The sequence below is a fragment of the Anabrus simplex genome, chromosome 6 (assembly GCF_040414725.1).
Source record: "Anabrus simplex isolate iqAnaSimp1 chromosome 6, ASM4041472v1, whole genome shotgun sequence".
NCBI lineage: Eukaryota > Metazoa > Arthropoda > Insecta > Orthoptera > Tettigoniidae > Anabrus > Anabrus simplex.
Window position 1 is genome coordinate 158,475,861 of NC_090270.1, and position 24,382 is coordinate 158,500,242.

The 24,382-nt window shown below is 37.0% G+C and overlaps 1 protein-coding gene across 1 annotated transcript in view; it reads left to right on the plus strand.

Annotated features, from left to right (window-relative positions):
* The window catches only part of LOC136876242 (glutathione synthetase), a 226,809-nt gene that overhangs the window by 128,101 nt on the left and 74,326 nt on the right, over positions 1-24,382 (plus strand). The window contains exon 7 of the mRNA XM_067150023.2: positions 5,716-5,789. Within this exon, the coding sequence (XP_067006124.1) occupies positions 5,716-5,789 (74 nt within the window). The remainder of the gene's footprint in view (positions 1-5,715; positions 5,790-24,382) is intronic.

Consider the following 24,382-nt stretch of genomic DNA (forward strand, 5'->3'; position numbering starts at 1 on the left):
TCTTTGCAAAAGGATACATCCCTAGCTGGAGCACAGAAATTTTTCAAATCAGGAGTGTTAAGCTTACTAATCCAGTTATGTATTTACTTCGCGATCTCAGACGACAGCCTATTGAAGGAGGATTCTTTCTACATCGAAGTACTGCAGAAAACAAAATATCCTAATCACTATTTAATCGAACATGTTATTTGTCGTTGTGGAAATAAACTATATGTCAAATGGCTTGGTTTTAATAACAACTTCAATTCATGGATTAATAAAGAGGATGTACTTTAAAACTTGAGTTCTTTATTCTTGAACCTCTACCTCTCCTTTCTTCTATGTGATATGACACGATTAAACAAGCAAGTTAACATTATTACTACTAGTTAATTTAGAACATGCTGTAGGGTAGGATTAATATTGAAAAATTAAAACAGCACCTCCAATATGTTTCACAATTTGTTCAGTGCCACTAGCTAGTAACAGTTTTCCTTTCATTGCACTGGCAACGATAAGTGCTGCTATCTTCTCAGCAACTGAAGAATTAGGTGACAACACATGCTGCATAGCTTTACGATACAGATTTTTATCAGCTACACATCTTAGTTCAGGATTGTTTTGACGATAAGCATTGCGATGCTCTTTGCAGGCAGCATCTAACATATTAATACCAGGATCACCACGTGCCAAGCGGACGTCAAATCGAGTTCCAGGGCCGCAGTACTGGTAACTAGGAAGATGAAGCTCAAAGTGAAGAAGATTAGTCACCTTATTGATGAGTCCATGCCCAGCATGCTTCCTCACCTTTCTCCCAGCACATATCTTCACCTTTATATGCGACAACCTTTTTACTCATTTCACAGCATGATAAGTGTTTATAAGCAAAGACAACTCATTAGTTTTAGGACCGTGATACAGTTTAATGAGTGGACATGTACGACGCTGTCTCACTGAAGGTCTCCTAGCTAAACTTACTTGTTCATGATGTAAACTACATGTTTGAAGCTCTGACAAATCAGGATCTTGAGTCCACTCATGAGGCACCGTATCCCAGATCTTCCTTACAGCATTCGTAAAACCCAAAATGCCTTTAGTAATGCATTCTGCTCTTCTTCAGTAAAAGTGTTTAGTTTCTTTTTGCATGCATAAAACTTTACAATTTCCTTTTCAACTGTGTTACACAGTATCAGATAGAAATGACATGATTTCTTTACTCTACAAATGTTTCTTTCACACTGACGTCATTTCGACACAACAATTTACGTATGTTGTTCACCTGCCGACATGCACTGCAACACAACCAATCAAAGAGCATGCGCACATGTTGTAAAGACTGTTTGTTTCTCCACTATGCTCCTTGTAAAGAATTTTAAATGAAGGACATTCTAATTCTTGCATGTCGATAATTTCGCACATTGATGGTAGATACTCATGCAACCATTCATTCTTTTGACAACCCTTTAAAAAAACAAGATCTGCTCTTGATAAATGAGCATTCAAGATTAAAGATACAAAGCGATAAGGTATTCTTTTCATGTCCACTGCAGACCTAAAATTTTTTCAATCCATTGAGTCTGCTTTTTGTCTTCATCTGTTTGCAAACAGTAAGGGAAAGGTGGGTTAAATATTCAACTGACGAGTTTTAGTGTCCACAGCAGAGTGCAAACCCACACAGACACCTCTTTGATGACAAATTTGTTGCCGTTTACTTTAAAGCCTTGTACATCAACTATTAATGTTCTTGTCATGATGGAATATAGAGCTCTACTCTCTATCACAGTATCTCAGAGATTAAAGAAAAATTCAGAATGGTACCATCTATAAAGGCTTGAGTTTACTGAAGAGTAATCATGTTGATGTCATCACTGCATGTTAAAACAGAATGATCTTAGTATGGCACGTGCTCAGTCCCGTCAGAGACAGTCTGCAGGATGAGGGCGTAAAGCCTTAAGCATGGGATCACGACGTCATGGTTATGCATGTTTAGACATGTTCGTCACTGTCGGATGGAGACATAAAGCCATGAGCTGACCTCTTTGAAAATCACTTGCGCTGTAACGTCACATTATTTGTCCATCGAATGGAGATGTAAAGCCTTAAGCAGAGTAAAACTGGGCCAGACCCCACTAAAATAGTGTCTGTAAGGATAGGCCCTTTCAAAATAGTGTCTCTATGGTTAGGCTTGCTCTCGTAGGCAAGGATATGACTGTGATGTCACATTACTTGTCCGTCGGATGGAGACGTAAAGTATAAGCAGACCACTCCATCACACAGGTGCACAACTAAGTAGTATGTTGGATGGAGACATAAAGCCGTCAGCTGACCTCTTTTAAAATCACAGATGGCGACTGTGTACTTAGACCCCTCCAAAATAGCAATGGGAGGGGCATTTGTTCGTAAAACTGGGACAAGATAGAGACTGTGAAGTTAGGCCCCTTCAAAATGGCAGGCAGGAAGTATAACTGTAAAACTGACCCTCTAAGCCCTGTGTAGTTAGGCGACTCCAGGATGGCGTCAGGAGGGGCATCTGTCCGTAAAACTGGGTCGTGTATAGTTAGGCCCTTCCAAGATGACATCGGGAAGGGCATCTAGCCATAAAAGTGATGTTAGGCATGCTCTTAAGCGAATCCACGTTGCCCAACTACTCAAGATGGCATCGCGAAAATCCCCAATGTCCTACTACTCAAGATGCTGTCGGAAAGGGCAGCTAACCATAAAATTAGGTCATGTTAGGCCCCATCCATGAAATTAGGCATGCTCTCTTATGCGAATTCCCCATTGCCCTACTACTCAAGATGGCGTCACGAGAAGCCACATTGCCCTGCTACTCAAGATGGCATCAGGAAGGGTCATCTAGCCGTGAAAATGAGGTTAGGCTCCTCCAACATTGCGACTGTTATCGTCGGGAAGGGCATCTGCCCGTAAAAGTGAGTTTAGGCCCCTCCAAGATGGTGACTGTGAGGTTAGTCTTGCTCTCTTGTGCAAAATCCATGCTAGAAAGGGCAACTGGCTGAAAAAGTGAGGTTAGGACTCTTCAAGATGGCGCCTGTGAGGTTAGGCTTACTCTTATGCAAAATCCGCGAATCAGCATTGCACAACTACTATTCTAGGGGTCAGTGACCTCAGTTCACAAGCCACATGGATAAACTACTAGGGGTCATGACCACGTGGGAAATACATACATACAAAAATTCCATTTTCTAGCCTAGAATATATATATTATTTGTAATATATGGTCTGTAGAAACAACTGGCTGATGTGAAATGTTTTGACGAGTAAAATGTGCTGATTCTAACTATATATCTTTCCAGTCTGCACCTCCTTCTCTGTCTCTTTATTTCTCTATTATAATAAGGTGGGTCTTTACTATTCCTTACCACTTTTAAAGGTACAAACCTATTTTCACATTCCTCACCAGTTGCTTTAAAACCATCCCAGAGTCTGTTTATATTTTTATTTACAGTTTTTCACCGATCATAGTCACTTTGTAAAAATTTGCTCATGACTGCTTTATCAGTCATATGGTACTGCCTAATAGTCCTACTTTTAGACCTTCCTTTCTATCACATTTATTTTTAACTACAACAGAAACAGCTTCATGATCACTGATACGATCTATTCCTTCGGTTTCTCTCTAGAGCTCATCTCGTTTTATCAGGATCACGTCCGGGATATTTTTCCCTCTAGTTAGTTCCATCATTTTCTGAATCGGCTGTCCTTCCCATATTAACTTATTTGCCATTTGTTGGTCATGTTTCCTGTTGTTCGCATTACCTTCTCAATTGACAATTAGTAAATTGAGATCACCCGCTAAAATCACGTTCCTTTTCATATTGTTTCCCACATAGCTGATTATCTTATCAAATAATTCTGAATCCGCATCAGCGCTACCATTCCCAGTTTGTACACTCCAAAGACATCAAGTTGCCTGTTATCTTTAGAGATGAGCTTTACATCTAGAATTTTATGTTTGACATCTTTAACTTAGAAATTCTTCTTTTACTGGAATGAATACTCCCGCTCATACCATTCCTATCCAATATCTACGAAACAGGCTCCAGTTCTGTGAGAATATTTCTGCATCCATTATATCATTTCGCAGCCATGATTCAATTCCTATTACAATATCTGGTAAGTACTGTATATATCCATTAAATTACTTAATTCTATTCCTTTCTTTACAATACTTCTACAGTTCAGCACTAACTTTTTATGTCATCCCTTCTTTACTTCCAGATCCCTGTACACTTATCACCGCTCCCTAGACCACCCTGTTTCCCTGAATGTACCTCCCTATAACCCTTCTAAACAAATTTCCTAACTTATGTGTACCACTGCGGTTTAAGTGAAGGCCATCCGAGTGCAGATCCCTATCTCCTACCCACCCATTAGGATCTACAACTCTCACTCCCAGTTTCTTACATACCTACTACATAGTCTCATTTAAATCCCCAATCATCTTCCAGTCAGTGTCCCTCCAACACAGTATTCCACTGATGAAGAGTTTTACATTATAAATTGGTTTAATTGGTTTTTAGAGGGGTTAAAGTACATGTTGCATATTTATGTGTATTGTTGGGAAGAAATGGGTTAAGGGGAATTCTTGGTCTTTGAGGTTTACAGTCTGTTCATATGCTTGAGAGTTACGGAGTCATGATGATTCACGGGTGTAGCCTTCCACATCTCGTCATTCTTTTTTCATATTTAAATTAGCATTGTTGTTATTGAGTTGTTCTGTCTTTTGGAACTTGAGTTTCTTCTGGGAAGAATCTTTTACAACTTTGAGGATTGCAAGTTCTTGCGGGGAATTAAAATGGTGTAATTTTTCTCCATTCTCGTATAGTTGCTTTGTCATATTTTTATGTGATGATAGTGTATTTACAGTGTTACACTAGTAATGAATCATTGTTCCATTCAATTTACAGTAAGTGGTAAAGCATTGGAAATATTTAAGTTGTGCGTGAATTTATATGTTATTGCCTTGTAACTCTTATTATGTTAAACTACTTGTAATGTAGTATTTTCTTATTTTTGGGCTAGTTTGTAAGTGTGTGCATTGTGATTATGTTACGCTACATGTGAGGAAATACATAAGTTTGTGCAGATTTCAGATTATACGCTTTGCAGTTGCTTGTAATTATTATGTCCGCTACTCATATGTCATTTTTAATTGCCAGGTCTTTTTTTTCTTTTAATGTATTTCCTTTTTATTTTGTTGCCATTAAATTATTGTTTTGATATAATTTCTTGTAATATTCCATTTTCATTGAATTGTTTGTTGTATGTATGTTACTGATGTTTTGATTTTACATCGTTGTCATACTACCGTAAGTATGCATTGCCAGAAGAATTTCTTTTAGTTGCAATGTATTTGTTACCACCACCATCTAGTTCATTCAAATGGTATGGACGTGTGTTGCCTTATGGGGCTTAGTATTCTGGAGCAGAGCACACTAATGTCAAATACAAAGGGTACATGTTTCAGCTTCTCATGAGGTGCCAGCCAGTTTTCCTTATGATGTTATAATTGGTACTTTTTTTTTTTTTTAAAGACAGAGACTGGTCCAATGTAATACCAGATTATTTATGGTTAGAATTATGCCTGACTCTTCACATTGAGCGGTTGATTTATCGCTATCTGTAAATTATTCATCCTTCATAATTGTGTAAGTTTACAGAATTTTGTAGATTTCAATCTTGTTGTGTTAATGTATGTATATTTTTTAAATATAGATACCAGATAATCCAGCTCTAGAAGGTTTTTGCAGAGGATTGTTGAAAGCTTGGGAACTGTATGAACAAGAAAAGTAAGCATTTTCTTTTTATATGTTTCATGTATTGTGTTCATGGTTTCTGGATAGAACATTACATTCATAATGCCCTTAAATAAAGGTGTCCTTTTTGGCATGGTCACCATACTTTATCCTACTGCAGAAAACACTCGAGACTCACAAGGCATTATGGGTTTAGCACTCACTCACTTGATTTGCATTTTGAACACAGAAGGTCTGCAACATTGAAATTATATTCCTCTGGGTTATCAAAATCTTAGCCTGGTACAAATATGCCCACATGTATCAAGTATCTCATTTTGTCCCGTATTGGCTCAAAACAACTAAGGATATGTTACAAGGAGATTCCCACATTCCAATACTTGTCGTTAGTTTCTCATAGCTAGTTTATTATTTACATAACATAATCCAGCTTAATCTCTGAGTAAAATACTAAATAGAACATGTTTCGTTCCAATTATGGAATATCTTCAGCTAAAAGATTTAACAAAAATTTGACAAGACAAATGAAACACTTGTGATGATTATGATAATGATAAGATAAAATGTCCGTTCATGTTGGGTTAAAAATTTCCAACAAGTGAATGTCCAAGTTAATGAATAAAATCAACATAAGGGGTCTTCTTTTAGGGCTGGAGAAGTATATGCTTGTTGAATCTTGAAAGTAAAATTAAGAATATAAAAGATTTTCTTAAAGTATGATTTTCAGGGGAACTCTTGAAAACAAACGTAGTTGAAGTTTAATTTAAACTTTGACTGTTGAAAAGAAATTTAAGTAAGAAGTGTGGTATTTTAAAGGAGAAAACCTTGTGAGAATATATATTGGTGAGGTGTATCAGGTACATGAAATGATTTACCTGATAGTCAGCCGTGTTTGGTTTTGCGTCCTCTCTTACACCGTGTCATCAGCTGACTGAGTTTGTATGTGTGTGAGGAGCTTATGGTAGGTGAGGGAAGCGCAAGGAGAAGTAGGGGGAATGCTGTGTTGTGTGGAGCAAACGGAGGGGAAGCGTATTGGATGTTTTATCGGATCCTTTTTGATGGCTTTCCTAGGTAAATCCAATTTGGTAGCCTCTTCTAACACTATATTGACATTATCTGTTGTTACATGTTATAATTCTCATGTTTTGGTCCGTATTGAAATGTACAATGAAGTCAAATAAATATTAAAATTTATTTATTCCACCTATTCAATACATAAATAGAGATTTTAATTAAGAGATTAAATATTTTAATTTTTTAAAAAAAGCTACTTACCTTGTGGCTACTCCAACCACTACTCTTATACCTTCATCTCCTTCACACAATATACATAACATTTGTTTGAGCGCCAGTTGCTTTTTAAATAAAAACAACAAAATTTGGTAGAGCATACCTCTTATATCAATTATCTCAAGGCGTGAGGTGATAAACTCACATATTTGGCAATATACAGGGATACGGATCAGGACAATATTAAATTACTGTTGCATTTCCACAATTGATTGTACATGGAACTGGAATCACTTATTATAATTAAAATAAAACTGAGTTTATGACTATAATTTATGTCACAATGAGCAAGCATTGACGTCTTTTAATTTAACAAAAAAATATATCTAGTGAGATTTGCGGTAATATGAAAAAGAAAATTTAATCTAAACAAAAAAAGCTATTGGCATGAACTTGAAGTGAGATGTGATATCGCCGCTGATTACATTCTTCTTTATGTTATGAATGCATAACATGTCTGATGCTTTAATTACCTGATGTCTGCATACACCGCTGTTGAACTTGAACCTCTTGGGAAAACCTATGAGCTGAAGTCGGAGCCGTCTGCTGTTATCTTCTTATATAACAAGGAGTTGGCCTACATACCATGTACGCATGTAGAGAGCTCCAATGTAATTACGTCCATTCAATATATATTATAAGAAATTGGAAAATATTATTGAAGCATCTTGTGAAGTCCATCCTCACAAGATGATGATGTTTCTTTATCAGCATAGTACCCGTCTCTGCGTGGATACAACCACCACTTGTAGACCTCCTCGATTATTACTTCTTCAAACACTACTCTTAGCTCTGACCATCACTCTAATACTACTTCTTCCATTTGATACATCTGACTGATACATATGATCTGATACCTCTCACCACCGTCACATCGACTTTTATAACCTCGCGATGACGACTCATCTCCCTACTCTCTATTCATCCCTTCCACCTCAACATACAGTAGCTGGCGAATACTGACACTTGGTCGCAATCGCGTGTCCACGCACTGATGTCATCAGTCATGTGTCGTATAAGCGTACCCAAGCGGATTACAGTGACTATGCGGCATGAGTCACCGGAAAACCTACTTGCACATAACATTCTCAGTTAAACATAGCCTCGATTGCAAAATACTCTGCCAACACATCTGCCTAGAGTTACAAGCCACAGAATGACTATATCAAACCAACAAATCTCACTTACTAATATACAGCATAATTACAAACATATTCACTTAACCTATGATTAAATACAATAATATGCGTGATACCTAATTATTACAGTCTAAATGATGAGAAACAGAATATAAAATCTGATGAATTGGGTTAATAATGATGATGATAATAATAATAATAATAATAATAATAATAAATACTGAATGGAATCTGTAACCCTGTTGTACGGTTACAACCTTCAAACACACTTCCTCACTCTCACTTGCTTTGAAAGGACTAAACTTACCTTTTCATGGAAGAAAAAAAAATTCTTTGCTTCGCCAAACTATTACTACTACAATTTGATTCCTTATACCCTCAACCCTTTACAGAACACCTTTTAGTGATATTAACTGAGTTCTTATAGAACTTTATAATTATAGATGTTTACTGTCACACTTTCCCTCGCTCCCGCACCGTAGTTCGAGAAGAAGGCTAATTTATCTCCTCACAAAGAATTAACTATAGGCTGGCTCTAACTTTTATTTGAAATCCACTTGTTACTGATGATATCGTTTCTCTTTATATTGTTCTAAGAATTTAACTCTTTTCTCGCTACCCGCCACGACCAATAACTTATATACTTGGCATACCGCTTCAACCCTCTCCTCCATTAATCTCACATCATCTGTAACACCAGTAACTTAAATATTAGTCATTTCAATGCTACCATAGCAGCTATTTAACACTATTACAATTAAAAATGAATGAAATTACACTCAACGTTTTCTCTCCAACTCATCTTTACGTTAACCAATTTCAACATTAATAAAGAGGTAAGCGTTTTTACACATTTCGATTTCTCGTTGAACTCTCCTTTCATTCAAATTCATTCTTTAACACGTAATTCTCCTATTGTTACAGACTTCAAACCTAATTTCCCTTTCGGCTATATACAAGAGACTACAATCTCTCCTTCCAGCTAATATTAAACACAGCTGCTTACCATCAAGCACTCTTCTTCACTTGTGCTTTTAGAAGATTACAGTTTTATCTCTTCGCACGAGAGTTACAACAGTCTAACCATTTTTATATTATTATAAACCCCACTTGTTCTAAGCAGCAGAAACGTCTCTTTATTAATTTGTTAAAATTGTGTTTAAATTCCACTCGGGAGTTATTAACTACATTCTTCATCATTATCCTGACGCTTGAACTGTTCAAAACCCAATAATTTTATCTAACACCCTCTACCATCACAAGGCCCCGCTTTACTTGTTCCAACATAACAATTTTATTATAAACTTCACTTGAAGTGAGCAACGGTAACGTCTCTTTACTAACTTCAATATGTTTTAATACTCCATTTGGAATTATCAACTACATTTTTTTTCTTTTATCATTATTCTAATGCCCTCAACCTCCACAGAGTGCCACTTTACAAGGTTTAACATAACAATTTACGTTCTTATGAAATTACCAGTATACAATTTGTTACCAATTTTTAAACAAGGACATTCAAGAAAGTGTATAAATTTACGACTGTTTTTAAAAAAAAAAACTTTATTAAAGGCTTCATTTTAAAAATATCATAACTATTGTTAACCATTTGCTCACCATTTGAAGCACATTTCCAACATCATCCTCACTTTCATATGTAATTTTAATACAATCAGGTACCTGATTAATTACCTTTCAGATTGAAATTAAGGCTGAAGATATCCTTAATTAAAGGGTGAAACATATCCCTATAATTTTATTCAAGATTTAATTTCTTAATTAAAATCTCTATTTATGTATTGAATAGGTGGAATAAATAAATTTTAATATTTATTTGACTTCATTATCTGTTGTTTCATTAATATTCTGGCTAGGGTTTTGCTTCTGATCTATCTCGGTATAAATATTTTACAGAATATTCATTCATTTACCTTTATTTAACGTTCGTATTGGTTAAGTCTTTTTCTATTGTCATAAAATTGCATTTATATTCAGTAATATGTAGTCTCATGGCTGAGTATTTCCTATCTATCTTTCTTGGCATTAACATGTTCCTGGTATCTTACTAAGAAATTCTGTCTTGTTTGCCCAATGTAAGATTGGTACAATTTGTACATTTAAGTTTATATATCCCCGAATTTGAAAATCTATTATTATTTGCAGTGCCTTGGTAATTAAAAATTAAATGTTGAATGTTGTTATTTGGTGTGAAATGCAATATTGAAATCAAGTCTCTTAAAAATATTGGTTATCTGGTAAATGTTTCAATATAGGTGAAGGTGGCATAGTTTTTCTTTTTATCCTCTTTTTTCAGCTGCATTTGCGGTTTACTCTTTATGTTATTTATTAATCTATCTATTAGTGTTTTGTGTATCCGTTATCACTATTTTGTAAATGAGATTAATTTCTTTTTGGAAATCATTTTTGGACAAGGGGATATTAAAGGCTCTATTTAACATGCTTAAAAAGGAACTAATTTTATGTGCTTCAGGATGGTATGAATCTTTTCGTATGGTATTTATGGTTTGGGTCGGTTTTCTAAAGATTGAAAAGGATAAATTTTCTACTTTTCTTTCAACAGTTACATCCAGAAATTTAGTTTTTATTGTTCTCAGTTTATGATATGAGTTTTATGAAAGGGTCTAAACTACTAATTTGATCTATTAAATTAGTGCTGCTATTGATCTGTTCATCAATAATTGCAAAAATGTCATCAACAAACCTTAGCCAGACGATAATATTGTTGGGAGATCAGAAGAATGCACATGCCCTGTGAGGCACGGGGCGAAGGGGTTTACACCAGCAGAGCAAGTGACGCAATTGTTACCATAGCAACTCCGCTACTACCCAGGCGACTTGATATTATCTTCTACTGGCAGCTCTTCGATCTTGTCAGTTGTAATCCAGCAAACTGCAAAGTATGAGTCAATGTTTTCGTGTAGCAGATAAGAGCAGATAAGAGCCGATCTGTCTGGGCAGAACAGGAAGTTCGTGCTTGCAGGCTACATTCCTCATTCTTGCATTCTTCTCATCTCTACACAGTACCTTTATCTTCATTTAAAATTCTATGTTTTCCTAAATGATCTATGTATATTTCACCAAGGTTACCTGATGCTGGGGATCCCATTGGAAGGCCTCGCTGTTGATATACCGTGTTATTGGAAGAAAAATAATTATTGTTAAGGGTAAATTCTAGGAGTTGAACAAATTCTTGTATTTCATGGTTACTAAATTTCTTATGTTTCCTTTAGTTCTTAATTATGTCTAGGGTATCCTTTTTAGGGATGGTAGAATACATAAACATCAAATGAGTTCAAGGTGAAAGATGGTTTTAATTTAGTGTTCTCAGTAATTTTACAAATTCTATTGAATTTCTAATTGTAGTTCTACTTTGGAAAGATAGTGCTTTTTTTAAAGGAAATTATTGATAAATTCAGAGGTTTTATAGGTAGGGAACTGGAAATCAAATAGAGATGACATAACAATGTTAGTGCTCAACTGTAGAAGTATTGTAAAAAAAGGAATAGAATTAAGTAATTTAATAGATATATACTTACCAGATATAGTAATAGGAGTTGAATCATGGCTGAGAAGTGATATAATTGATGCAGAAATTTTCTCACGGAACTGGAGGGTGTATCGTAGAGATAGAATAGGAATGGTAGGAGGGAGAGTATTCATTCTGGTAAAAGAAGAATTTGTAACCTACGAAAAAGTTAAAGATGACAAACACAAAATTCTAGGGATAAGGCTCATGTCTAAAGTTAATAGACAACTGGATGTCTTTGGAGTGTACAGACCAGGAAAGGGTAGTACAGATGCTGATTCAGAATTATTTCATAAGATAATCAGCTATGTAGGAAACAATAAAGAAAGGAACATGATTGTAGCGGGTGATCTCAATTTACCAAATGTCAATCAATCAATCAATCAATCAATCAATCAATACTGATCTGCATTTAGGGCAATCGCCCAGGTGGCAGATTCCCTATCTGTTGCTTTCCAAGCCTTTTCCGAAATGATTTCAAAGAAATTGGAAATTTATTGAACATCTCCCTTGGTAAGTTATTCCAATCCCTAACTCCCCTTCCTATAAATGAATATTTGCCCCAGTTTGTCCTCTTGAATTCCAACTTTATCTTCATATTGTGATCTTTCCTACTTTTATAGACGCCATTCAAACCTATTCATCTACTAATGTCAATCCACGCTATCTCTCCGCTGACAGCTCGGAACATACCACTTAGTCGAGCAGCTCTTCTTCTTTCTCTCAATTCTTCCCAACCCAAACAATGCAACATTTTAGTAACGCTATTCTTTTGTCGGAAATCACCCAGAACAAATCGAGCTGCTTTTCTTTGGATTTTTTCCAGTTCTTGAATCAGGTAATCCTGGTGAGGGTCCCATACATTGGAACCATTCTCTAGTTGGGGTCTTACCAGAGATTTATATGCACTCTCCTTTACATCCTTACTACAACCCCTAAACACCCTCATAACCATGTGCAGAGATCGGTACCCTTTATTTACAATCCCATTTATGTGATTACCCCAGTGAAGATCTTTCCTTATATTAACACCTAGATACTTACAATGATCCCCAAAAGGAACTTTCACCCCATCAACGCAGTAATTAAAACTGAGAGGACTTTTCCTATTTGTGAAACTCACAACCTGACTTTTAGTCCCGTTTATCAACATACCATTGCCTGCTGTCCATCTCACAATATTTTCGAGGTCACGTTGCAGTTGCTCACAATCTTGTAACTTATTTATCACTCTATAGAGAATAACATCATCCGCAAAAAGCCTTACCTCCAGTTCCACTCCTTTACTCAAATCATTTATATATATAAGAAAACATAAAGGTCCGATAACACTGCCCTGAGGAACTCCCCTCTCAACTATTACAGGGTCAGACAAAGCTTCACCTACTCTAACTCTCTGAGATCTATTTTCTAGAAATATAGCAACCCATTCAGTCACTCTTTTGTCTAGTCCAGTTTCACTCATTTTTGCCAGTAGTCTCCCATGATCCACCCTATCAAATGCTTTAGACATGTCAATCGCGATACAGTCCATTTGACCTCCAGAATCCAAGATATCTGCTATATCTTGCTGGAATCCTACAAGTTGAGCTTCAGTGGAATAACCTTTCCTAAAACCGAATTGCCTTCTATCGAACCAGTTATTAATTTCACAAACATGTCTAATATAATCAGACAGAATGCCTTCCCAAAGCTTACATACAATGCATGTCAAACTTACTGGCCTGTAATTTTCAGCTTTATGTCTATCACCCTTTCCTTTATACACAGGGGCTACTAAAGCAACTCTCCATTCATCTGGTATAGCTCCTTCGGCCAAACAATAATCAAATAAGTACTTCAGATATGGTACTATATCCCAACCCATTGTCTTTAGTATATCCCCAGAAATCTGATCAATTCCAGCCGCTTTTCTAGTTTTCAACTTTTGTATCTTACTGTAAATGTCATTGTTATCATATGTAAATTTTATTACTTCTTTGGCCTTAGTCTCTTCCTCTATCTCGACATTATCCTTGTAACCAACAATCTTTACATACTGCTGACTGAATACTTCTGCCTTTTGAAGATTCTCACATACACACTCCCCTTGTTCATTAATTATTCCTGGAATGTCCTTCGTGGAACCTGTTTCTGCCTTAAAATACCTATACATACCCTTCCATTTTTCACTAAAATTTGTATGACTGCCAATTATGCTTGCCATCATGCTGCCTTCTTTGCTAGATTCAATTTTCTAGTAAGTTCCTTCAATTTCTCCTTACTTCCACAGCCATTTCTAACTCTATTTCTTTCCAGTCTGCACCTCCTCCTTAGTCTCTTTATTTCTCTATTATAATAAGGTGGGTCTTTACCATTCCTTACCACCCTTAATGGTACAAACCTGTTTTCGCATTCCTCAACAATTTCTTTAAACCCATCCCAGAGTCTGTTTACATTTTTATTTACCGTTTTCCACCGATCATAGTTACTTTTTAGAAACTGCCTCATACCTGCTTTATCAGCCATATGGTACTGCCTAACAATCCTACTTTTAAGACCTTCCTTTCTATCACATTTATTTTAACTACCACAAAAACAGCTTCATGATCACTAATACCATCTATTACTTCAGTTTCCCTATAGAGCTCATCTGGTTTTATCAGCACCACATCCAAAATATTTTTCCCTCTGGTTGGTTCCATCACTTTCTGAATCAACTGTCCTTCCCATATTAACTTATTTGCCATTTGTTGGTCATGCTTCCTGTCGTTCGCATTTCCTTCCCAATTGACATCTGGCAAATTCAGATCTCCCGCTACAATCACATTTCTTTCCATGTCGTTTCCCACATAGCTGACTATCCTATCAAATAATTCCGAATCCGCATCAGTGCTACCCTTTCCCGATCTGTACACTCCAAATATATCAAGTTGCCTATTATCTTTAGAAATGAGCCTTACACCTAGAATTTCATGTGTCTCATCTTTAACTTTTTCGTAGCTTACAAATTCTTCTTTCACCAGAATGAAAACTCCCCCTCCCACCTTTCCTATCCTATCTCTACGATACACACTCCAGTGCCGTGAGAAAATTTCTGCATCCATTATATCATTTCTCAGCCATGATTCAACTCCTATTACAATATCTGGTAAATATATATCTATTAAATTACTTAATTCTATTCCTTTCTTTACAATACTTCTACAGTTCAACACTAACAATTTTATGTCATCCCTACTTGATTTCCAGTTCCCTGTTCCCTTATCACCGCTCCCTAGGCCATCCCGTTTCCCTGAATGTACCTCCCTATTACCCTTCCAAACAAATTTCCTAACTTATACGTACCACTGCGGTTTAAATGAAGGCCATCCGAGCGCAGATCCCTATCTCCTACCCACCCATTAGGATCTAGAAATTTCACTCCCAGTTTCCCACATACCCACTCCATAGTCTCATTTAAATCCCCAATCACCCTCCAGTCAGTATCCCTCCTACACAGTATTCCACTAATAACAATCTCCGCTTTCTTAAACTTCACCCGTGCTGCATTTACCAGATCCCACACATCTCCAACTATGTTGGTACTTATATCAGCTTGCCTTACGTTGTTGGTACCAAAGTGAAACACTACCACCTTCTCCTTCTCTCCTCCCTCTCTTCTACTTTCCTCAACATCTGCCTCAACCTCATTCCTGGATAACATTCTACCCTGGTTCCCTTTCCTCCACACACTATCCCCACGTATCTAACGATGGAATCCCCCATGACCAGAGCCTCAACCCTACCCACCTCATTTGATCCCCTCCCCTCCCCTCCTGGTCAGCCCTATCTTTCCTGATAGATGCAGAAGCTACTTCCTCCTCCCTTTTCTCCTTCCCATGACCCTGTTCCACCTGTCTTTTCCTATCCTCTACTCTACTTTTTCCTTTCCTACCTTTTCCCTTCCTCCTACTTCCACGCATCTCAGCAACAGTTCCCTGTCCCTCATCTTCCCTCTGTTGTTCTACCTGGAGTGATTCGTACCGATTTCGCACAGACACCTGTCCTGATTTCTGATCCTGAATAGAGCCCTTGGCCTGCAATCTCCTTCCCCTTAGAACATTAGACCACCTGTCTTCTACAACTCCTCCCTTTCCTTCCCCTCCCTCTGGTACACCTACTGTAACCTGTACATTGTTTGAGGGAGTCCTATCTTCCTTCCTGTCTTCTGTGAGAATCCTAATTATCTCCCTCAAACTTTCCAACTCCTCCCTCATACCCCTCAATGCCTCACCACACCCACAATAAGTACACTCGCGCTCCTTAGCCATTCTTTACGGGGGGAAATTTTTAAATTAAAAAATAAAATAACTTACTTGCAAAAAAATTAAATGAACGGAGGGATATATTGTCTGGGATAGTACACAACAATAAGGTAATTAATATACGACTACACTACAATACTACTTAGTCGTGCTCTATTTTTTTATCCTACAACCCCTAACAGGATAAAAACTGCTGTTAATTACTGAATATCGAAAGTAATACACAAGAACTACACAATTCCAAACTGCAATTAAGCCTATCCTAATTTCACCAATATTTTAGTAAGAGTTTCTACAGATACCTCTACTACACCAGTACTACAGAAATATTTTACAATAATAAAATAAGCACACTAAATTCTAATAGGATATTACTCGTATACTACTGTACGGTACACTACAGTAATTTTTAAACTACTTTCAGACGTATCCTAATTACGATACCGGTACCGTACCGTATGTCACTACTAAGCACAACAGAAATGAAATTTGCAAGAACTGCTGTACTCAAAGATTACCAACGAATCTAAATGCTTAGACAAATTATTATTAGTATTACGGTGTAATAGATATACACGAAAGATAACACACGAATATAGCAGGCAAGATACGGCACTATCTAAATGTACTGTATCTATACTACAATGTATCTACACTACACTACACTGCGTTTGGTTAAATGCTTAAGTATCAAAAGGATTGCCGTACATGAAGAAAAACACGAATATAACTGGCAAGATACTATCTAATATATTATACCTTATCTTCACTACAATTTTACTGAAATGGGGTTATGTGATTATTACAGCTGGTGGATTACTCAATTGGGAAGGTAATGTGAATGACAGGAAGCATGATCAACAAATGGCTAATAAGTTAATATGGGAAGGGCATCTGATTCAGAAAGTGATGGAACCAACTAGAGGGAAGAATATTCTGGATGTGGTGCTGGTAAAACTGGATGAGCTCTATAGAGAAACCAAAGTAATATATGGTATTAGTGTTCACGAAGCTGTTTTTGTGGTAGTTAAAAATAAATGTGAAAGAAAAGAACATATTAAAATCAGGACTATTAGGCAGTACCATATGGCTGATAAAACAGGCATGAAAGAGTTTTTAATAAGTTACTATGATCGGTGTAAAACTGTAAATAAAAATGTAAACAGACTCTGGGATGGGTTTAAAGCAGTTGTTGAGGAATGTGAAGATAGGTTTGTACCTTTAAGCGTGGTAAGGAATGGTTAAGATCCACTATATTATAGCAGAGAAGTAAAGAGACTTAGAAGGAGATGAAGTTTGGATAGAAATAGTTAGAAATGGCTGTGGAAGTAAGGAGAAATTGAAGGAACTTACTAGGAAATTGAATCTAGCTAAGTAGTCAGCTAAGGATAACATGATGGCAAGCATAATTGGCGGCCATACTAATTTTAGTGAAAAATGGAAGAGTATGTATAAGTATTTTAATACATGGGTGACGGGCCCTGAGAAATCTCGTAGTATGCTCGCCAGCGGTAGGTAACGGGCCCCGAGAAATCTCAGTTTTATTCGTGACATTGTTTTCGGTCTTCCTGTGACATCTCTTGACCATATCTTGAACTATTTCGGATGTGCTCATTGAGTAGGATAAATCGTAGATGTATATCTGCCACTTTTCTTTTATTCACGGCCTCTTTTATTCTTTGACTTAGTTTCGAAACGTCGACTTTCTTTCTGCCAGTTCAGTCAATGACAAGATGGAGTGCCCGCGGAATACGATGTTAGCTGACGACGATATTTTAGAAGAATTATATGCCGATGATAGTTCAAATGGAAATAGTCTAATGAATTAGTGGAAACTGAATGTGAGACTGATAGTGGGAGTGATATTCAAGCCTCTACAGGCTGTAATTTACCTAGTGTACTTATTTATTCAAGTGATTCTGACGATGACAACGATGTAAACATTAATGATGTGTTAGGAATTGATGCTGAAGATGGTTTTGTAAAGGCATATCGACTACTACTAGGGGCACTGGAGAGTACCCATACCAACTTTAAAGATAAAATATTGACTGGTTTAATATTTATGTACATTTTTATAATCAAGTGCACCCTAGTAAAAAAAAAGTCCGGTCCACAGGGTATGTGACAAGCTCAAGCATCCGGTCAGCAATGTGTTACGGCAGAAACAGGTTCCAAGAAGGATATTCCTGGAATCATTGATGAACAAGGGGAGTGTGTATGCGAGGATCTTCAATAGGAAGAAGTATTCAGTCAGTAGTATGTAAAGATTGTTGGTTACAAGGATAATGTCCAGATAGAAGAGGTGACTAAAACCAAAGAAGTATTAAAATTTGCCTATGACAGCAATAACATTCACAGTAAGACACAAAAGTTGAAAACTAGAAAAGCAGCTGGAATTGATAAGGTTTCGGGGGATATACTAAAGACAATGGGATATAGTACCATATTTGAAGTACTTATTTGATTATTGTTTGCATGAAGGAACTATACCAAATGAATGGAGAGTTGCTATAGTAGCCCCTCTGTATAAAGGAAAGGGTTATGCACATAAAGCAGACAGTTACAGGCCAGTCAGTTTGACATGCATTGTTTGTAAGCTTCGGGAAAGCATTCTTTCTGATTATATAAGACATGTTTGTGAAATTAATAACTGGTTTGATAGAAGGCAGTCTGGGTTTAGGAAAGGTTATTCCACTGAAGCTCAACTTGTCGGATTCCAGCAAGATATAGTAGATATCCTGGATTCAGGAGATCAGTTGGACTGTATCATGTTTTTGACCTGTCTAAGGCATTTGATAGGGTAGATGATGGGAGACTACAGGGAAAAATGAGTGCAATTGGACTTCACAAAAGAGTGACTGAATGGGTGGCTCTGTTTCTAGAAAATAGAACTCAGAGAATTAGAGTAGGCGAGGCTTTATCTGTCCCTGTAATAATTAAGAGCGGAATTCTGCAAGGCAGTATCATTGGACCTTTATGTTTTCTTATATATGTATATCAGTGATATGTGTAACGAAGTGGAATCAGAGATAAGGCTTTTTACAGATGATGTTATTCTGTACAGAGTAATAAATAAGTTACAAGATTGTGAGCAACTGCAAAAGACCCCGATAATGTTGTGAGATGGACAGTAGACAATGGTATGATGATAAATGGGGTCAAAAGTCAGGTTGTGACTTACACAAATAGAAAAAGTCCTCTCAGTTTTAATTACTGCGTTGATGGGGTGAAAGTTCCCTTAAGGGATCATTGTAAATACCTAGGTATTAATATAAGGAAAGATCTTCATTGGGGTAATCACGTAAATATGATTGTAAAGAAAGGGTACAGATCTCTGCACATGGCTATGAGGGTATTTAGGGTTTGTAGTAAGAATGTAAAGGAGAGGGCATATAAGTCTCGGGTAAGATCCCAACTAGAGTATGGTTCCAGTGTATGGGGCCCTCACCAGGATTACTTGATTCAAGAACTGGAAAAAATCCCAGGAAAAGCAGCTCGATTTGTTCTGGGCGATTTCCGACAAAAGAGTAGCGTTACAAAAATGTTGCGAAGTTTGTGCTGGGAAGACTCAGGAGAAAGGAGACGAGCTGCTCGACTAATTGGTATGTGGTAATTCTAAATTCCCATGGAGGGAATTATATATTTTTCCACCAATAGAGCATATCAAAAATCAGATCAAAATTAGATGTATGGGTTTTCAGGCGTTTGCTCTATTAACCAGCATTTCTGACGAGTCTAGTGTCAGACCTAAGACGAGAGAGATGGCGTGGGAGGACATCAGTAGACGAATAAGTTTGAGTGGTGTCATTAAAAGTAGGAAAGATCACAATATGAAGATAAAGTTGGAATTCAAGAGGAAATATTGGGGCAAATATTAATTTATAGGAGGGGGAGTTAGGGATTGGAATAACTTACCAAGGGAGATGTTTAATAAATTTTTCAATTTCTTTGAAATAATTTAGGAAAAGGCTAGGAAAGCAACAGATAGGGAATCTGCCACTTGGGCGACTGCCCTAAATGCAGATCAGTAGTGATTGATTGATTGATTGATTGATTGATTGATTGATTGATTGATTGATTGATTGATTGGTTGATTGAAATTAATAATTGGTTTTATAGGTGTGTCGGTTTTGCGTATCTTCGGTAAAGCTCTTGCTGTAGGTAGAATTTTGCAATGAAATTCAAAACGGGGTGATAGTTGCATTTATTAAGTTAGCTTGCAACATTGCTCACATCATTGAAATGAGGTTAGCAAGTCACTATTCCTTTACCATGCCGTGTACACATTACTTTAAAATTTTAACACAGATAAAACTCACATTACGTATTACATGTCAAACCAATCAAAACGCAATTAAGGCCAAGAATACTGAATTAAAAGTCGCAAAAAATTTATCGAACAGAGCTCGATAGCTGCAGCCGCTTAAGTGCGGCCAGTACCCAGTATTCGGGAGATAGTAGGTTCGAACCCCACTGTCGGCAGCCCTGAAAATGGTTTTCCGTGGTTTCCCATTTTCACACCAGGCAAATGCTGGGGCTGTACCTTAATTAAGGCCACGGCCGCTTCCTTCCCACTCCTAGCCCTTTCTTGTCCCATCTTCGCCGTAAGACCTATCTGTGTCGGTGCGACGTAAAACAACTAGCAAAAAAAAATAAATAAATAAATAAATAAAAACGATAAAATAGAATATCCAAGTGGAACAATGAAAACAGTTCAGAAGTGTGCATACAAAAATCCAACTTACTGATATAAGAAAAAAGGCACAAGGAACACCTTCATACCAGGAAATACCAGATTACAGCATGACACACAATGACCACCAAGCCTATCTGTCCTCCAACACACAATACAAGAATACACATGAAACGCGAATGCAATGACCCCTCAATCAGCTGTACAAACCAATGTAAAAGACACATCATGACCTCGAATGCATCACATGACAGTACAAGAACGCAGTACAAACACAAATACACCAGTGCGATGCCCCCTACATCAAGCAGTACCAGCAAAAAAGGGGAAACGCATGACCTCAGTACTCTTGAATCCATCACACGACACACGACAATGAGACTATTAGAACCAGTATCATACTCCCAGGAGAGAAATGCCTCTCAGTACTCAGTACATGAATGCCTCCCCAAGGCACCGAAAATAAACGCAAATGACATCCATTATTTACAACTATTTACAAATACGATGCGTCTCATTATAGAATTTTGAAAATATTACTCAGTCCGCAGGACCCCATAGTCACGCAAACTGGGTATATAAATTTAGAAAGCACTGAAACTAGAAACAAACAAAAATACACACCGAGAAAATTAAATTAAGAAAGATTAATTAAAGGTGATAGACTTTTACCAAATCGTACACCTGCAAAATTTTCACTACAAATCTTCATGACGAATTTAGAATGACTGAAATCTTGACAACCTGTGAAACAACAATTAATTTAACTGAAATTAATAGCTCAGAATAATCATACTGAAATAAACATTTGAAGAAAATCTTCCTAGTACATAAAGTACTAAAATAATGGACACTATTCTCCATCTAGCCACCTAATATTTAGGCCAAAGATTATAGAAGAAGCTCATATCAGATGAGCATCAGATTTCAAATATGTCCTGAGTAGAAGTGTAGATCCATAATCTGTCAAAATTTGCCATTACGGCCTCAGCTGAAGCTGGTCTATAAATATGGTGAACACGAGTCACCCTATGAGGCTATTCCAGTCATCACAGAACCCTAGCTAGCAACTATAGGAATACACGGGTAAATAAAAATACATGACAAGAAAACAGATACTTACACGATGGAAACGCTCAATAGAAGAACTAGGAACAATTTCACGCAGATTCAGAGACCCCATAATTTCTTATCTGATTGAGAATTTAGTAACCGGCCAGTAACTGCCCCCAAATAGTCCCATACCTACTTGGGAACTAACCCAGGTACAGTAGAAGATCGAAACACCACACAGTACATAACCAGAAATTTAGATTTATACTGAGCCAAAACACGACGTAACCGATAATTTTAAAAGATCACACACAAAAAATACTGCCAAATAAAACACTGCAGGTGACAAGAAATACTATTAGAAAATAATTACCCGAAACGCGAGATTTGAAAACAGAAAAACATTTGAAAATATCGTCGAAAAATTGCAACCATTAACCTCAAAAAATTTGTAGCTGAAAATTTATCAGAATGTATGTTTGATAAAATCCAATGCTACCCCATGCTAATAATTATCAACCTGAACACAATGACCAGTATAATACTCAACACTATAATTTACGTCATCTGGAAGAAGAACAAGAATATCCCGACACAAGTAAATTATAGGATGGAAAAGGTGCGTACCACTCGAAGTAGGTCAAGTAATCAGCTGTCAGATATGTATTTCAGCTGTTCGAGAGATAACAAGCAGTCAGACAAGGAAGTACAGCACTTGCCATAAATTAATAATATAGCCAAAAGCAACAGGGAATCACACAGATGTTATTATCGAAACACACAGATCAAAGAAACTAAGTTCATGAACACATATTAAAATTTATAACCAAAGACTTAAATCAAAACACGGCACACGCAGTGTGATAATATAATTTTAAGGAAACGTGTGGCCAGCAGAAGGCTTGCCACAAAGAAAATTTAATGAAAAATGGCAATAAAACTGAAATAGAATTTATAGATAGTGACTTACCATTTCCTCCAACACTTCAGACAATTAGAGGTTACGAACAGCAAAACATAGTTTGTGCACGACAGACAAAATGCCGAACACATACAAATGCCTTCTCAGAGATAACAGGCAGCTCTCATGGGATATGAATATTGAACTTGAACGAATATTATGAAAAAAGCAAATAAACAGAAATCAGGAATGCAGGCGTAACAATTACAACCTGTATAAAAAAAAGTCTCGTCAATTAAATACTACTTTTCTCAGAGTTACAACAACGTAAGGAACAGCATGAAATGTAATCAGATTTTGATATTTAGCTAAGGAAAATTGCTGCAAATCTCGCTTACTTCTACAACTCGCGCTCTGCTATCAACGTAGCTCCTGGTTGTGCGTCTGCATAATAATAATAATAATAATAATAATAATAATAATAATAATAATAATAATAATAATAATTGTTACGGAGTTTTCCGTGGTAGGTAGAGGTGAAAGAAGGTGCGGGTGTGAATAGGTCTCCAGCTACGAAAGCAAAATTAATTTAAAATTTAACAAGGTTATATTTTCTTTTCAAAAACAAAGAAATAACAAGCATGGCAGGTACAAAGTAGCAAATCAAAAAGGGTAGTTACAATATTTACAGGAATTGGGCTTCGCGCCCTGATTTTCCACTGCTTGGGCAATCAGCTCAGTTTTACCCCAAACACGAGTTTTAACAGAGGGGCAGAAAACCCCATTCATACCATAGGAGCCCTTGCTCCAAATTACACAGAAAAGCCTCCACGAGGCATACAACACTCAATTTTCAAAAGAGCCACTCGCTCTCAAAATTTAAGCCTCTCCCAGGCCACACCAAACTCCACCTTCAAGTTGTCCTCACTGGACATAGACACAGGGGTAAAATACCCAACCTACTGAGGTCTATTGAATAAAAATGGGCGATTACATGACCTCTAAAATAACAATTTGAGAGGAGGCGATCTTGCACTCCTAATACACTTGTTTTTAAAAACCTAATCTGGCTCTAGGCCACTAATGCAAGGGCTAATCCCATACTACCGAGGTGACTTTAGAAAAGAGCAATTTGTTTTACATTAACGAAGAATAGGTGGAGAAAATAAGTTCACCTCAAGACAATGTGAGTGGGAGCTCGAGAGGGTTAGCACTCTCTATCCCAATATGCAGCTTAAAAGAGAAGAAAAGATCGTTACATTTTAGGAAAAGGTTACATGGAGGAACGCTTCGCACCCGCCCCGAGAGTTAAACTGCTAAGCTAGCAAAGAAAGAATTTATTAATCGGCCATTACCTTATTGATGACCGCTGCCGAGGAAAGAGGCGCTTCCCGCCTCCTGCTATGTACTTTATACACTGAAAGATGGAACAGAAGTGGCCCGGAGACCCTAAAATCAGCAGTTTATATCCTCTCGCGGAAGGTTCTAGGCGTTAGGGGAATGAAAACACCCTCCCACAAACTTTTTATTGGCTCGGGTACAGAAACATATCCAAGTTGGGGGAAGATACATCGGATTGGTCGGAAATAACTCAAAGAAATTCAGGATTGGTTAAATGCAAAACAAGGGGAAAGAGAGGGGTATACAGCCAACTTAAACAATAACTGAAAAGAAAATTTAGCAAAGACAAACATTTGAAATAAAAATTTCTCCA